The sequence below is a fragment of the Poecilia reticulata genome, unplaced genomic scaffold (assembly GCF_000633615.1).
Source record: "Poecilia reticulata strain Guanapo unplaced genomic scaffold, Guppy_female_1.0+MT scaffold_241, whole genome shotgun sequence".
NCBI lineage: Eukaryota > Metazoa > Chordata > Actinopteri > Cyprinodontiformes > Poeciliidae > Poecilia > Poecilia reticulata.
In genome coordinates, this window is record NW_007615031.1 from 25563 (window position 1) to 41252 (window position 15690).

General features: G+C 48.0%; 2 protein-coding genes and 1 long non-coding RNA gene across 11 annotated transcripts in view; 1 reads left to right on the forward strand and 2 right to left on the reverse strand.

The window, feature by feature from the left end:
• Positions 1 to 2431: 2431 nt before the first annotated feature.
• On the reverse strand, positions 2432 to 5006 carry LOC103460429 (uncharacterized). The gene is made up of 3 exons (XR_532927.1): positions 4892 to 5006; positions 4188 to 4226; positions 2432 to 3790 (listed from the first exon to the last, which is right to left on the reverse strand). It is a non-coding gene; the product is annotated as an uncharacterized LOC103460429 (long non-coding RNA).
• Positions 5007 to 5017: 11 nt separating this feature from the next.
• On the forward strand, positions 5018 to 13511 carry pisd (phosphatidylserine decarboxylase). 5 transcript variants are annotated; one of them, XM_008402588.2, is made up of 10 exons: positions 5045 to 5105; positions 8587 to 8723; positions 8906 to 9700; positions 10482 to 10626; positions 10776 to 10910; positions 10994 to 11095; positions 11251 to 11374; positions 11443 to 11583; positions 11652 to 11812; positions 12996 to 13511. In XM_008402588.2, the coding sequence occupies exons 3-10, from the start codon at positions 9648 to 9650 to the stop codon at positions 13233 to 13235; spliced, it is 1101 nt and encodes a 366-aa protein (XP_008400810.1). In that variant the 5' UTR covers positions 5045 to 5105; positions 8587 to 8723; positions 8906 to 9647; the 3' UTR covers positions 13236 to 13511. The 5 variants fall into 5 exon arrangements, with proteins under 5 accessions (XP_017158810.1, XP_008400809.1, XP_008400810.1 ...); XM_008402587.2 differs by lacking the exons at positions 8906 to 9700; positions 10482 to 10626 and adding an exon at positions 8471 to 8514 and having other exon boundaries at positions 5021 to 5105; XM_017303322.1 differs by lacking the exon at positions 8906 to 9700 and having other exon boundaries at positions 11178 to 11374.
• A 254-nt stretch (positions 13512 to 13765) lies between these two features.
• The window catches only part of rnf224 (ring finger protein 224), a 4635-nt gene continuing 2710 nt past the window's right edge, over positions 13766 to 15690 (reverse strand). For 3 of the 5 annotated variants that reach the window (XM_017303327.1, XM_017303326.1, XM_017303324.1), the window contains 2 exons: positions 14498 to 14724; positions 13766 to 14247 (listed from right to left, as the gene is read on the reverse strand). In XM_017303327.1, coding sequence (XP_017158816.1) covers positions 13939 to 14247; positions 14498 to 14719 — 531 coding nt within the window. In that variant the 5' untranslated portion in view covers positions 14720 to 14724 and the 3' untranslated portion in view covers positions 13766 to 13938. Of the gene's footprint in view, positions 14248 to 14497; positions 14725 to 15432; positions 15613 to 15690 lie in introns of all 5 variants that reach the window. The other 2 variants (XM_008402589.2, XM_017303325.1) reach the window with 2 other exon arrangements.

Genomic DNA, 15690 nt, shown 5'->3' on the forward strand with positions numbered 1-15690 from the left:
TCCCGAGTCGAGGTCAGCAGCGCACCATCCCCACTATAAACAGTGTTGGTGCTGCACTGCTTCCCCCTCCTGAGACGCCGGATGGTGGACCAGAAGCCACAGGAAGTCAAACCCAGCTTAACGTCACCAGACCCAGAGGTCATGACACCCAGGGGTCACATGAGCCAATGACCCCTAAGAGGGTCCAGGAGGGGCTCTGCAGCCGACCTGCAGTTCTGAGGTTCTGGGTCAGCGGTCCTGCTGAGGATTTTTCCTGGTGTCCAGATGAGGGTTCTGCAAGGGAAGCTGGAACCAGAACGTGTTCGGAACCAGATTGGGTTTTTTTCCAGCTGGTTTATCGAGCTTCCCAGCAGCTTCAGGTCCGTTTAATCATTTGAACTCTGGTTCTGATTTTCACTCGGTGTCCGGTGGTTCTGATGTACTGAAGTTCTGTCAGAACTCTTGTGGCGATTCTAAAAGGTTCTGGTTGAATCGTATTGTCCGACCAGACTGGGCCAACTTGGCAGGAACAGAACCGACCCGGTGTTGGGCCCAGAAACGCGTCCCCTGTCGCGGGAGCGCGCATCGCTCTAAACTCTCGCATATTGACGAGAAAACGGACCGAAATATGAAACTTTAAAGATATTTGTAACATTATCGCGTTTCTCAGCCATGTGGTCCCTGAAACGGTGATTTTATTTAGCAAATTACTTTAAATAAATACGGTTTTTACACCTTTATTGACACATAATGAGCCAAACGTTTTTCAGTCCGTCTCTGTTATAAACGTTTCAAATTCTCTGCTTTGTCTTTTGATGCCATAATAACTTAAAAGCTTAAAACACAGAGACCCGTTATGTAGAACATTTTACATCATAACTTTATAGTCTGTTAATAAAAGGAGGAAATGCAACTTAATTTATGAGCCTGGATATATTTGCATCCGTCTTGTTGATATGAAACTTGTAGCTTTAGCTCAGAGAACAAGAGTCGTTACGTAGAAGAGATTAAATCCTTTCAGCTCTTTATCCCCCAGTTTTCACAGGGATGCAGGTTTTGGCTATATGGACTCCAGCCTGTCACAATATGCATCCTCTCTCTATTCTCCTCAAATATTATTATAGTGATTTAAAACTTATACCAGCAGTTCATGGATCTATTCTGGTTATGTAGAAAAAGTTATTATTACTATTTCAAAGATACTGAAGGAAATAAATCTGATATGCAACCTTGCTAAATGTAAAGCTTGTACAAACAAATGTTATTTTGGTTTAACATAAAAATTAAATCACTTGTTTATTAAAAGAATATTCATAACTTGCTTTGTCGGTGGATGCAGAAAAGGCATTCGACAGAGTTGAGTGGCATTATCTGTTTCTAACTTTGGAAAGCTTTGGCTTTAGTAAAACCTTTATAGACTGGATTCGGCTTATATATGCTCGGCCAATGGCATCCGTCCTAACAAATGGGGTAATTGGTCAACCAATTGAACCTAAAAGAGGGACCAGACAGGGGGACCAGACAGGGGGACCAGACAGGGGGACCCCGTCTCCTCTACTCTTTGCATTAGCCTTAGAGCCGTTAGCGGCTGCTATTCGGAAAGAGGTTAATTTTCCTGGTATTACTGTAGGACATAGTTGTCATAAACTGATGTTGTATGCTGATGATATTCTTCTTTTTATGTCAGACCTGGTGAATTCCCTCCCCCCTTTGCTCTCTTTAACACATTCTCAAATATTTCTGGTTATAAGGTCAATTGGACAAAGTTGAAAGCTCTCCCACTTTCTGCGTTTTGCCCTAAAAACACATTTCCATCTAGCATGTTTTCTTGGCCTAAGAAGGATATTAAGTACCTTGGAATAACTTTTCCACCCCAACTGACTGATTTGATTAAGATCAATTTTGAACCATTACTAGAAAAAATGAGGGTGGATGTAGAGCGTTGGAGTCAAYTATATCTTTCCATKTGGGGGAGGGTAAATAYTATTAAAATGATCTGTGCTYCCAAATKTAACTACCTGCTACAGGCTCTCCCAGTACATGTCCCTATAACATATTTTAAACAATTTGATAAGATCTGTAACTTGTTCATATGGAATAAGAAAAAGCCCAGGCTGAATTTGYGAAAACTACAAAGACCTGTAGACAGAGGGGGTTTAGGTGCCTAATTTACTTAATTACCATTATGCCTTTTCTCTCAGGCATTTGGCACATTGATTTCTGCCCCCTGACAGAGCCCCACCCTGGTTCTCTCTTGAGAGTGTGGTGTGTCTACCATTTACATTGACTAGCTGCCTATCAATTAATCTCTCCCCTCAGAATCAGTCGCATCCTGTTCTCTCCCATATGACGGCACTATGGAAAAAAATATCTCAGATTTTTAAATTTGACCCACATCTCAATAAATCTGCTAGTATTTGGTATAACCCCAAACTGTACAGGCAAAACCCCGTTTTTTTGGAAGTCCTGGTTTCAGAAAGGAATATGTGAGATAGGCGATTTATATGAGAACGGCTCATTGAAGTCCTTTGAAACATTGGTTGGGGAATTTAAGTTACTCAGACAAGATTTCTGTAGATATTTACAATTAAGACATTTGCTGGTTAAAACGTTTGGTTCCCCCACTATTATTCCTGTAACCTGCAACACACTGGCAGATATAAAGAAGGTGTTTGGGCATGAAGCTTCAGTTTACTATAGAATGTTGTCGACAGCCTTGGATCCTAAYATTATGTCTCTTAAGAGATCTTGGGAAACAGATCTAAATCTTAGTCTCACAGAAGAGGAATGGCTTTCAATTCTTAGGAATGGGAAGAAAAGTTCAAGGGAACTAAAAACAAGACTGGAGCAATTTAAGATACTACATAGTATACTGGACTCCATACAGGGTTGGCCTGTCAGAAACCTCGGTTTGTTGGAAGTGTCAAAAGGATAATGGCACACTGGTACATATGCTATGGGACTGTCCAGAAATCCAAGATTATTGGTCATCAGTTCACAAAGTCGTAGGAAAAATAGTTGGCCAGAAAATACCGTTCTGCAGCAGACTTTATATTCTCTGGGATCCATCATTATTGGCTCACCTGACTTCCTCTCTCTCGCCCTGACAGCCCTAATGCTGGGGAGGGAATGGAGGGGTCCGTCTATCACTCATTGGTATAGGTCACTGGGGCAGCTGCTGCCTTAGAGAGATTATCTTATAGACCTTTAAACAGGGTTGAGGAGTACAACAGGAAATGGTCCTGCTACTTCTCACATGGGTTAAATGGCATTTCCATAATTAGACTAGAGGAATTTACGGTGATGCTGTAGTTATTTGAATGTATCGGGGTTATAGGGGAGTGTTATGTTATTTTATGTTATGTATGTCTAAGTTCAGTTCATGTCTGTGTCTTGCCTTTTTTCTCTACTTTTACAGTCATGTTTTGTTATTCATTTGTTATTGTATTTATTTTTGTTTTATTTAATTTATTTTTTGTTCAAGTAATTTCTGTTGGCCTGAAGAATTCACAAGGACTAACTTTGTTTAGCTGATGCTAAATTGTAATATGCCAAGTGTGTAATTAGGCTATATTTCTGTTGGAAAATCAATAAAGTTCAAGTCATAAAAAAAAAGAATATTCATAACATTTTTATAAAACCAATTACTTCAAGTAAAAATTATGTCACATAAAAACTGCAAATGCAGTGAACTGTAGTAACTAAAGCAGCGTTGGTGCAAACAGAACGTCTATCAGCACAGCTGGTCAGTCAGAGGCTGCAGGTCCACCACTGGTTCCCATCTGTGGCTCCACCATCTGTCACCTGCAATCTGTAAGTAACAAAATCTAAATGGTCAAATAACATGAATAACAACATAAAGAATATTTTTAGCTCCTTATTTGTTTACTAAAGCTGATATTAGGTTCTGTCAACGTAAAGTTTATTGTTAATCATCAATATTTGTTTGGCAGCTCATTATTTGAGAAGCATGAACATCATTCATGTTCCTGACATGTAAGGAGGTAAAAATAATTCTAGGACCATAAGCAACTGATTTTATGACTATTTAAAAAATTAAACAACTTTCCACCGACCTGCCTTGGGTGTTTATTAATGTTATTTTAATTTATTTGTGTAAACGTAATGTACAAAAATGGTTGCAAAGTAATTTGCAGCCATTTTAAACCATTCACTTTATATTTTACTGCATTACGTTGTTGACTTACCACAGATTATTTTCCTCACTGCCAGTTTCTGCAACGGTTCTGAACAGAAAACAAACAATAATCTTCTCTATATGTCTCTGTTCATCCCTTTTTGATAACGTTTGATCTCATAAATACAAGCAACAGAATCGGCATCATTTTGGCATATTAGGCACATAAAATAAGATAATCCTTTATTAATCCTGCAGTGGGGACATTTACATTGTTACAGCTGAATAAAGGAACCAATATAACAATCTATACACAGTAAAATCAAGTAATATAAAAATACTGAAACAGTAATGTTTGAAATATAAATAAATAAATTATTACCTGTAGTAGTGAGGAAATGACCACGAATTGAAGCACAAATGTATTTCATGTATTTCTGTGATTTATGGTAAAAGAATCACTTAATGTTTACTTTTATAATTTTCTCCAACTAAAGTGACTGAACGTATAAAAATGGGATTCAGAAAATGTAAATATATCTACATATAAGCTTATGTATGTCTTGGGAAAATGTTATTTTTGTGAATGTAAATTTTATGAAAACAGGAATGAAAATAATAAATATTGCTAATAAATAGCGATAATAAAGAAATAACTTGTTCTGCATAATCAGTTGCTGCTATAAGTTTTAAGGTCCAACTCGCAGCCAGTTTCCCTGGAGGTTCTGCTGCTCAGGTCCGGTCCAGTTTCCAGGTTCTGTTGATCTCATTTACCTTTGCTTCATATGTTTCGGTGGTTCTGATTCATTCTGCTGTCAGACGGATCTGTCTGGAGATCCAGCTCCTCCTTTAGGGAACAGCAATGCGCCTGCGCAACCCTCTTCAGAGGAAGAAGCCTGACGCAACTTCTGCTGACGTCACATCCTACGAAGATGATGGCGGCAGCAGCAGCGAGGTTGTTGAGCGGAGCGTCCAGGAAATGCTGCAGGTAAATTCAACTGGAACACCTGAGCACACGCTGACGTCAGCGGCATGCTGGCTATGACGTCAGGTGGCGAGCCGAAGGTTTGGTCCAGGGTTCGGTGGACCGGTACCGTGGCTCAACCGTCCTGGATCAGCTGATGCATCCAGAGACACATCCGAACCTGGAGACGCGGTTCTGGAGGACCGGACCCAAAGAGGTTCGGCTGGCACGTGACACCTGCAGCCCGGAAGTTAGGCTGACAGGAAGAGGAAGTAGTATGTTTGAAGTTAAATTGGAAACAGATTATCTTCAGCCAAATGGACCCAGTCTGGTTCTACCAGAACCAGCCAGACCAATCAGGCTTCTCCGGGTTCTGGTTCTATGGGCAGAAACCGGGTCAGATGGACCCGGAACCTCAGAACATCAAAGGGTTCCTGAATGAAACTAACAGAACCATGAAGGACCCGTCTTATTCTGGATTGGACCCGTTATTATGAGGCGTTCTGGTGTCGACCAGAAAATGTTCTGACCATTTTAAATTAGAAAGATGGTACCAGCTGGGCCCGGTACCAGCTGGGCCCGGTACCAGGGCCATTTTGAAGGAACCTGTGTTAAACCTCTGTGGTTTTTCTGTTGTCATTGAAGTTCTGCATGAAGGGAGTCTGGCCCGGTTCTGTCGCTCTCAACCCAGTAGAACTTCCAGAACCAGCCCAGTTCTGCTTGGTTCTGTTGAAGGTAGCTGGACCCGAGTTGAATGAGTTCCAGGTGGTTCTGGATCTCCTGCCTGATGGCAGCAACATGCAGGGGAGGGGTTCTGGTTTTCCTGACCTGGCACTGTGACCCGGTAGAGCCACTGTGGTTCTTCTCCGCAGACCTTCACCACGGAACCAACATGGCCGAGTTTTAGCTGGGTCTGGTACCAGCATGCTTTGTGTTTTTCAAGCTGTTCCAGTTGAGGTTCTGGACCGTCCGGTGCATAAAGCAGCCTGGGGTCAGTTTGGGGTCATGTGACCAAAGGTTGGGGTCGGTTTGGGGTCATGTGACCAAAGGTTGGGGTCAGTTTGGGGTCATGTGACCAAAGNGTTTGGGGTCATGTGACCAAAGGTTGGGGTCAGTTTGGGGTCATGTGACCAAAGTTTGGGGTGGGTAATTATTTTTTCCATGGGTCACATAAGAACCAGAGAATATTGTGAATATCAGCCAAGAGGCTGAACTCAGTTCTGCATAATATTTACTGTATTTCTTTATATCAAACAGCAGTAAATGGGTTTGTTTCGTCAAGCCAGACTAGAACATGTTAAAGTTACTCAATGAAAAAGTGAGGCTGCCTTCCAAAAAATGAAATTTATTCACACAAATTTCTCAAAACAATGTTAGAAAAGATGTTAACATTTCTACTATTTGTGGCTCATATTGGTGAACATTTCCCATCACATTCAGTCCAAAACACGAGTTTCATCTACTGTTGGTCGGCACGTAAAGGTTCTGATCGTTTTAAAGACGTCAACATCGTCTTGGTGCTGCAAACATTAAGCAAGAAACGACATATTGAACTGATTTAGAGAAAAGGTTCCAGATAAAGTTCACGGCTATCTGGTGCCTTAACATCCTACATTTGTGACCCAACCACCTCATTTGGTCTGTTGCTTTTCCATCCATCCATCCATCCATCCATCCATCCATCCATCCATCCATCCATCCATCCATCCATCCATCCATCCATCCATCCATCCATCCATCCATCCATCCATCCATCCATCCATCCATCCATCCATCCATCCATCCATCCATCCATCTTATCCGGGTCGGGTCGTAAGGCAGCAGCCTCAGGAGGCCCAGACTTCCCTCCCCAGCCTCTTCCAGCTCCTCCAGGAATCCCAAGGCGTTCCCATAGAGAGACATCGTCCCTCCTGGGTCTCCCTCCTCCCGATGGGACGTACCTGGAACACCTCACAGGGAGGCGTCCAGGTGACGTCCTCGTCCCAAGTGCTTCTGCAGCCGAGGATCAGACCGCCGGGGTCCCCTCCCTCGGCTGCCGCCCGTAACGCAACGCACCCTTTCCTTGTTCAGTGAGAGAAATCTGATCTCCTGGGCATAAAGTCAGGTTGAATGTCTGCAGTGGAGATGCGAAGCACAGCTGACGGAGGATTATCAGTGAGAGGATCAATATCTGGATTTTGTAAATTTCATCACTGGAAATGTTTGTTCGCAAATGTAGGTAGACCAAAGAGAACAAACATCTTCTGAGCTTGTTTCCTAACGTTAGGAAAGTTGTCCTCTTTAGAGAAGAGTAGGAATCCAGCAGAGTTCCTGTCTCAAAGTTCGCTGCATCAGACTGCAGTTCTTTGGGTTCACATCATCCCCACTGAAGGCAAAGAGAGGAAATCATGTGCATTTTACCCTCCATTGTTCTGGGATCCTTAGAGCGCATTGAAGACCCATCATGCATCATGATCTGGGCCAATTTCACTCATTTTATTCTGCATACTTTTTAAAAGTGGCATTTCTTCCTGTAAGATTTGGACAACCGTCCGTGATGACACCTGTCAGTTTGTCCCATTTCAGTCCCAACTTGGCGTCCCAAAATGGACGTCACTCGTCTTCGTCCCTTCTAAGGACCGCATCTCTGCAGCTCCTCCAGGTCCCCCGCAATGTCCTCCATCCTCCTCGTCTCGGTCCGCCTGGACAGCAGGACTTGCTCGAATGGGGCTTTTTGTTCAGGGCATATTAGCACTGCAGAGTCCGCCAAGCACTTTTTCACAATCGCCCCTCCCAGAATGCATTGCTGTTTGTGGGTACTTTCATCACTAAGCTGGTCTTGGTTGCTGCATTTCTGGAGCTTGGTACAGAAACAGCCTGGCTGCGTTCGCGGTTTAGCTCACAAAGCTTCGGCAGTCGAGTTTTCGTAACGGCCCCCGTGTTTGGTCTGGTGATGCCGATTCAGATTGAAGGGTCAGGGGTCAGGGGTCGATCTGCTCCGGAATAACTGAACACACGGCTTTACCTCCAGCTTCAGTAAATAAATACTGACCATCCATTTGTTGTTGGAAATCCTTCATTCAGAATCTACCTTTCTTTTTTTAGCCTCAGCTGACATTTGAGGGCTAAAGCCGTTTTCTGATAACGGTCAATAACGTCTTGCATGAATAAGGAAAACAGCAACTTCAGAATAAAAGCAGTGAAATTAGAAGGTGTGTTTATTTCTTAATCTCCAGTTAGCCTTGCACTGCGGCCATCAGCTAAGGGGCTGTTGTCTGGGCCGTACGGTGCCCAGGTCTGGTTTAGGGTCATGTGACCATCGGCTGGGGTCAGTTTGGGGTCATGTGACCATCGGTTGGGGTCAGTTTGGGGTCATGTGATGGTGAACGTTAATGCGCTGTGTGTTTCAGGGCGCCATCGCCGCGCTGCAGCCAGAGCCGCAGCCTGAGCAGCGGTGAGTCCCAGCAGGAGGTAAATGATGACGACGTCAGATCTGTCAGCCAATCAGCTTCCTCTGCCTCTGCAGGTCTCCGCCCCCCGCCCCGGCTCCGGCCATTAGCTCTGCTCATCGTCACGGGAGGCTGTTACCTTGGTTACCAGCAGTACAAATGGCGGGGCCAGCAGGATGAAGAGGCTGCACCACATTTAGCCACGCCTACTCAGGTAAGACACATTAGGGGCCAGAACTAGTTCAGCCTCATGGACCCACTGAGACCCAGAGTGGGAGGAGCTTATGCCTCTTGAATTTAAAGGGGGCGTGGCCTAATGAGGCGGGAGGGAAATCCCCCCCAGAAGGTCTCAACCGTTTTTGATGTCACTTCCGCTTTTCATTTTGTCTTGCACAGTTGGGATTGGTTCTGACCCGGTTCTGAAGCTGGGTCTGTTTTATGCTGGGACCTGACCCGCTGAGACACAGGTTACCATGGCAACATTAAAGCCACAGCAGCAGAAGCACGTGTTTGTAAACACTTGATTCAGACGCCGGACCCGTTACCATGGTAACCCCACCATCACTTCCTGCTCCAGCAGCGGACCCGATCATGGTTCTTACTCGGTAGATGAACCTGCAGGTGGGCCTACTCAGAACCAACCAATCAGCAGCCGACGTTCTTTCTGAGCACGTGCAGAACTGCTTATGTAACAGGGCAGGGTCAACCAATCCCGTGGAGCCAAGTCAGTGACATCACCCAGGTGAATGACCTCACTGATTGGTTCTCTGGGTGAAAGGTGAAGGTGATGTCACACAGTCCTGCCACCTCTCCTTACAGCCAGCCTGCCTCCTGATTGGTCAGACAGCCTGCTGTGATTGGTCAATCAGTAACCAGGCATTACAGCAGCAGGCTGTGATTGGTCAGCTCTCAGCTGATCGTTGATCAGCGTATTGATCAGCAGAGCGATGACTCAGCAGTTTCAGGGACCAATCGTGGCCATCGATCCGGATTTTTCCATCAGGCCTCGGACTCTGATCCTTGTGCTATTAATAATCGCGGCGTGGCAGAGTGGGCGGAGCCTAGGCGCCTTAACCCCAGCCGCCGCCTCCTCCTCTTCCTCTTCTTCTGCTGCCGCTGCGGCTCAGCCTCACTCGCTATGTGCCGTCGGCCCGCTCAGCTCCCGGCGCCGGCCCGACCCGCGCGCTCATGGTGAGGTTCTGCAGGCCACCGCGGCCCGACCGCAGCCTGCTGCGGCAGGTGAGGCGGCGGGGCGAGGGCGGCGGCGGGGGAGGGGGCGGAAGGAGTGGAGCTGCCGGACCTTTCAGGTGGGAGAGAGGAACCGGCCCGGGCCTGACCTCTGACCTGTAGCTGCTGCCTGCCTCTGACCCGATCCAGCTGCACGCTGAGGTCCGCTCCGGCTTCTGTAGAACCCGGCTCAGGAACCAGAACCTGTAATCATTTCTTTACTCCAGAAACCTACTGATCCGACACGGATCAGGAACCAGATCCGCTCTTCCAACAGAACCGTTACGTTCAGTCTGGGAGAGCAGTCAGCAGTTCTGGACCCGACCCGGAGAGAGAGAGAGAGAGATTATCAGGAGATGAAGCCAGATTAGAGCAGATTACAGGTTGCCATGGAGACGGTATCTGATCTGCTGAAAGCCTGCTGACCCAGTTATTCAGCCACTGGCCCGATTCTGCTGGTTCTGGATGGGTTGCTTCTTCAGAGTCCCTCTGCTTGTCCGGCCGGAACCAGAACCGAGCTGGACTTGGAGGGGGGGCTAGTTAGCTAGCTGCCTAACACCTGGCTGCTCCTGTGCTGACCTATGACCCTCCTGATGCTCCGCCTCCTCGTGCTCGCCGCCGCTCGTTGAAGCCCCGCCCACTCCACACCTGTTCCTGACTGGGTTAGTTATCAGATTGTTGTCTTCCTGTCAGCTGACCATCGTGTCTCCGCCCCTTTCCTTTATGCTCCGCCCCTTCCTGTCAGGCTCCGGGTGCCTCGTTTGGCTCTGCGTCACCGTCTGAGCGCGCTCAGTAGTGGTGTCTGTCGCCCCGCCCCCTGGCACCACCGGCCAATTGCTTTCCTCGGCTTCCTCCTGTCTGTCAATGCCCTGTGGCCGCTGGCCAATCGGGTAAGAGCAGCTCTGACGGGGCTTCTGATTGGATGATCAGAAAAAAGGAGAGCGACCATATATGTACATCCTGTTGCTGCTCTGTGATCCGAGGGAACCGGAACCGGCCCGGCGCCTAGTGATGCTGTAGTTTCTGTTTGGACCCGCAGGTGGCGCTTTACCGGACCTTCCCGACCCGCCTCGTGTCCCGGGCCTGGGGCCGGCTCAACGGACTGGACCTACCCACCTGGCTCCGCAAACCCGTCTACTCCCTCTACATCTGGACGTTCGGGGTCAACATGCAGGTCTGGACCAGAACCAGAACCAGAACCAGAACCAGAGTGGTACCGCCTCCTCTGACGCTGTTGTTCCTCTGTCTGTCCACCAGGAGGCGGCAGTGGAGGACCTGCATCACTATAAGAACCTGGGCGAGTTCTTCCGCCGCCGCCTCAAACCGGCGGTCCGACCCGTCTGCGCCGCTTCCTGCCTGGTAAGCTCCTCCCACCGGAACCAGAACCTTCCATCCACTCCCTGACTCGAGTTGATTTGGGTTTTCATCTGAACCGCCTCAGTGCGGAGGGAAGAACCAGCAGAACTCTCTGGTTCTGGTTCTGTTGGGTCACTGGGTTCTGGCTACGTTTGCAGACATCGCCGGCTGATGGCAGGATCCTCCATTTTGGACGGGTCCAGAACTCGCAAGTGGAGCAGGTGAAGGGCGTGACCTACAGCCTGGAGAACTTCCTGGGACCGCCCAGCAGGCCGAGCCCAGGTGAGCGGCGCCGACCCACCAGAACTCCGGTTCCAGTTTGGGTTCTGACCTGTGCGGTTCCGTTTCAGACCCGACGTCCTTCCAGGACCGGCTGCTGTCGTCTCCGGACCGCGCCCTGTTCCACGTGGTCGTCTACCTGGCGCCGGGCGACTACCACTGCTTTCACTCGCCGGCCGACTGGAGGGTGGAGCTGCGCCGCCACTTCCCAGGTGAGCGTCGGCACGGCGATGAGCGGGCCGTCGCCGTGCCGACGCTCACCGCTCCATGTCACCGCCAGGCTCGCTGATGTCGGTGAACCCGGGCGTGGCCCGTTGGGTCAAGGAGCTGTTCTGCCTCAACGAGCGCGTGGTGCTGAGTGGCCAATGGCGGCACGGCTTCTTCTCCCTCACGGCGGTGGGCGCCACCAACGTGGGCTCCATCAGGGTCTACTTCGACCAGGTGAGTTCCCGCCGGAGGTCCGGCTGGCCATGTGCGTCCGGGTCCACCGGAACCCAGATGGGTCCCACTGAAGGATCAGAGGGAAGAACCGGTTCCTATTGGAGGCGGGCTCTTGGCAAGCAGCAGCCAATCAGAACGCTACAAGCTCTGTGTTTAGTTCAGAAGGTCGAGGGGTAAAACAGCAAAATGATCAAATGTCGGATCAGAACCAGAACCGCAGCAAATGGCTGAGTCCAGGAACTTTATCTGTGACTCGGATCTTAAATGTGCGTTCAGTCCAGCCCAGTTTAATCCGCTTTAATCCAACTCCAGAGTCGGTCCGTTTCAGGTGTGAATGCTAATTGGACTAAATCTGGATCCATCAGAGCTCCTCAGGTAGCGGCTCACCTGGACCAGCTGCTGATCAGAACCAAACCTGGCGGGTCCATCTGCTGACCAGCTGTTTCACAGACGAGCTTCATGGTTTCACCATCCTGGAGTTTATTTTCAGCTTATTGAGGATAAATGTGGCTCAGATTCATCGTTTAAACACTAAAATCATAAAGTCCTCAGGTTTGATTCCTGGTCTAAAGAACTGGATCAGGTTTCAGGGGGTTTATGAGTTTAGGTTTGTGTTACTGCTGCATGTGACATCTAATATTTATATGAATTTAAAATGACTGAGTGAATTAATGAAATCAGAAGAATTCCTGTGTTTGACTGCTGGAGCGAGAAGTGATCAGTAAACGCTGATCACTTCTCGCTAGTGAAACGTATTGATATTTACAATATATACAGACTAGTTGTTCAAAATAGTTCATGAAATCCAAGATGGTTTTTCCAGTTCAGCTCATTGATGGAGGTGAGAAATGATGAAAACAGATCCAGTTCTGCTCGGTTCGGTCCGGTCCAGATGTTTCTCTGTTGGTTTATCTCATGTCTGGTCCACTTGGCAACAGACAATCAGAACCCTGGTTCTGGTTCTGGTTCTGGTTCTGGTTCTTCTCATCACACAGTTTGTATGTTTTCCATTTAAATGCTTCCTCTAGGTGATAAACTCATTCAGGTCATGTTAAGTTTCACCGACTGAGCCCCAACAATAACAGGAGCTAGCGCTAGCATGCTAGCTTCCCAACGACACAGACACTGACCAGTCGCGCGACATGAGGCCCCTGGTCTGACCCCGTCTCTCTCTCCTTCTCAGGAGCTGCGGACCAACGCTCCTCGCTACAGCAAAGGTTCTTTCCAGGACCGCAGCTACGTTGCCGCGGGCGACCAGGTGAAGACTGGCGAAGGGGGCGTGGCCTTGCGTAAAGGCGAGCCTGTGGGCGAGTTCAACCTGGGCTCCACCATCGTCCTGCTGTTCGAGGCACCGGCAGACTTCACCTTTGACCTGCAGCCAGGACAGCGAATCAGGATGGGGGAAACCCTCGGCAGCTTCTGATTGGCCGCCAGCTAGAGGCCGCAGCGCATCGTTATTGGCTGGAGACGCTGAGAACAGAGCTTTGTGCAGGACGGACAAAAAGACACGGACTCAAATTCCCAGAGTGCTTTGTACCAAAGCTGTGTCTGCTCCACACTGCCGCCTGTGGCCAAAGGTTGAACTTCTGATTGGTAGAAAGCACTGTGACATCATCAGTGATGTTCTGATTGGCTGAGAGCCGTAAACTGTGTTTATTTTTGTAAATGATGTGTAAAGAATAAATTTCTACTTTGAGCAGCTTTGGGTTTGAATCTGGAACAGAAAAACCTTTTATGTTTGCTCAGAGTCAGTCTGGGCCCAATCTGGGTCCAGTTTGGGTCCTGATGGGGCACCAGGACCTGCAGCCGATCTGAGCTTTGATGTAGGGTAGTTCTGACACATCAACTGGACCTGAGAGTGAATCCGGTTCTGACCGGGCTGCTTGTTTCATCTCCATGGTAACAAAGGGGTTACGAAACGACCTGCAGGTGAGATCAATGAGATCAAAGACCCAAAACTTTAAAGCTTTTATTTGTTTCTGAACACAAAATACTTCAAAGCTCTGATTATTGTCCGGCGACCCGGTTCTGACCCGGTTCTGACCCGGTTCTGACACAGCGCTGACCTGGAACCAGGACATCAGAACTGGGCTCATCCAGGGCCGGGTCGGTTCCGGTCCGGTGTGTCAGCCTCGCCCGGGGCAGCAGAACCAGCAGCAGCGCCAGCAGGACGGCGCCGGGCAGCAGTCGCCGTAGTGATGGAAGCGCGGCTCCGCCAGGCCGCCGTGCCGCCAGCCGTCGTCGGGAACTTCCTTCCCCAGCCAAAGCTTCCCGTCGCTCCTGGGGGCGGGGCTTCGCGAGGAAGAGGAGCAGGAGGAGACGAAGGTCTGCTGGGCCTTCACCGCCAGGAAGGACGGCAGGTCCAGGTCCAGACCGGCGGCGCCGCCGCGCGGCCGCGGCGTGTTCTGCCGGCACTGGGGACATGGGATCCACGTCTGAGGAAGAGGAGGAGGAAGATGAGCGCCGTTAGGGTCTACCCGACTGCTGATGTCACGTCCTGTGAGGAAGATCAGACCGGTCCTCTAGTGACCTTTGACCCCGTCAGGTTCCCAACAGAACTCATGACATCAGTGAAGATTCACCACTTCAGAACTTGAGCTCCGGACCGAAACCAGAACCAGAACCTGGACCCTGACAGGCTTAGGAAATGGCTCTCCTCTTGACCTCCTGACCTCTTGACCTCACCTGCTCGTTGATCACCGTGTCGAGTCTCTTCAGACACGCCTGGCAGAAGGCGTGGCCACAGTGGAGTCGCCGTGGCAACCGCGTCAGCAAGTCATAACTGCCGAAACACACGATGCACACCAGGTCCGGCCTCCTGCCCGACATCGCCGTCTCCATGGCAACAGAGGAGCAGGGAGGGGGGGGCAGGGGATCATCATCCTCCTCTTCATCTTCATGAATCATCTTCCCTGTCAGGATCAATTAAAACATGAATCTAGAAAATAACAACGTTTATTAATGATTTATGGTTTAAAGGAGCTCAGGGTTTCGGCTGTTTTTCAGTTTTCATGAAGTTTGTTCCAGATCTGTGGTGCATAGAAGCTGAATGCTGGTTCTGGTTCTGATGCAGAGCAGAACCAGAACCAGCAGGTTGATCCAGCAGCAGATCTTTAATCCGGTCAGCGATTTATAAACGACCAGTAAAGGACTGTAGAACCAGGTGGTGTAGAACCAGACTAGTCAAAATTACAATTCATGATTTCTATAATTTAGTTTTCACTAGTCAAAACTACATTTGTATCCAAAAATACATTTAAGATATCTTGAATTATGGAGCCATTAGAGATATCTTTAATTACAATTATGACTAGTCAAAAACAAAATCGAGATATCTTGAATTTACTTTATGACTAGTCATAATTTAATTGTAGATATCTGAAAATGTATTTCAGATAGTAATTCATTATAGATATCTTGAAGTCTCCATACAAATCAATGATAAATCTGACGTCATTTCCACTAATCGGAATGTAATTACAGATATTTCAAATTGTTATTTTGTCTAGTCAAAATATAATTAGAGATATCTGAAATCGCTGAAACATCTAATCACAAAATAATTTGGGATATCTGGAATGTAAGGGCGGTAAAACCGAATTTATGTTAAAACGGCTTGCCATAGAGCTCCGCCTCCAGCCGGTGGCTCCAGATCCGATTGGTTCTTGGTTTCTTCTGGAGCTATGACCTCATTGCTCACGCTGTCCTGTGATTGGACGAAGGACTTTTTGTTGCAACGACATGAAATACGTTTGTGGTGAGAATTTTGTTTTCCCAGCTTGATTTTAGGAAAACTCCATCTGGTTTGTAGAGACGATAACATCGGTTACTGGATCAGACTGGGAACAAACTGGGAACAAACTGGGATCAGACTGGGA

What these genes read in the sequence shown, in the direction of transcription:
- pisd (XM_017303321.1), top strand. Translation starts at nt 5,050, where the DNA reads ATGATGGCGGCAGCAGCAGCGAGGTTGTTGAGCGGAGCGTCCAGGAAA. An exon ending in ATTTAGCCACGCCTACTCAG is followed by an intron (nt 8,724 to 10,775) that starts GTAAGACACATT and finishes TTGGACCCGCAG; the next exon opens with GTGGCGCTTTACCGGACCTT. An exon ending in GCTGCGCCGCCACTTCCCAG is followed by an intron (nt 11,584 to 11,651) that starts GTGAGCGTCGGC and finishes TGTCACCGCCAG; the next exon opens with GCTCGCTGATGTCGGTGAAC.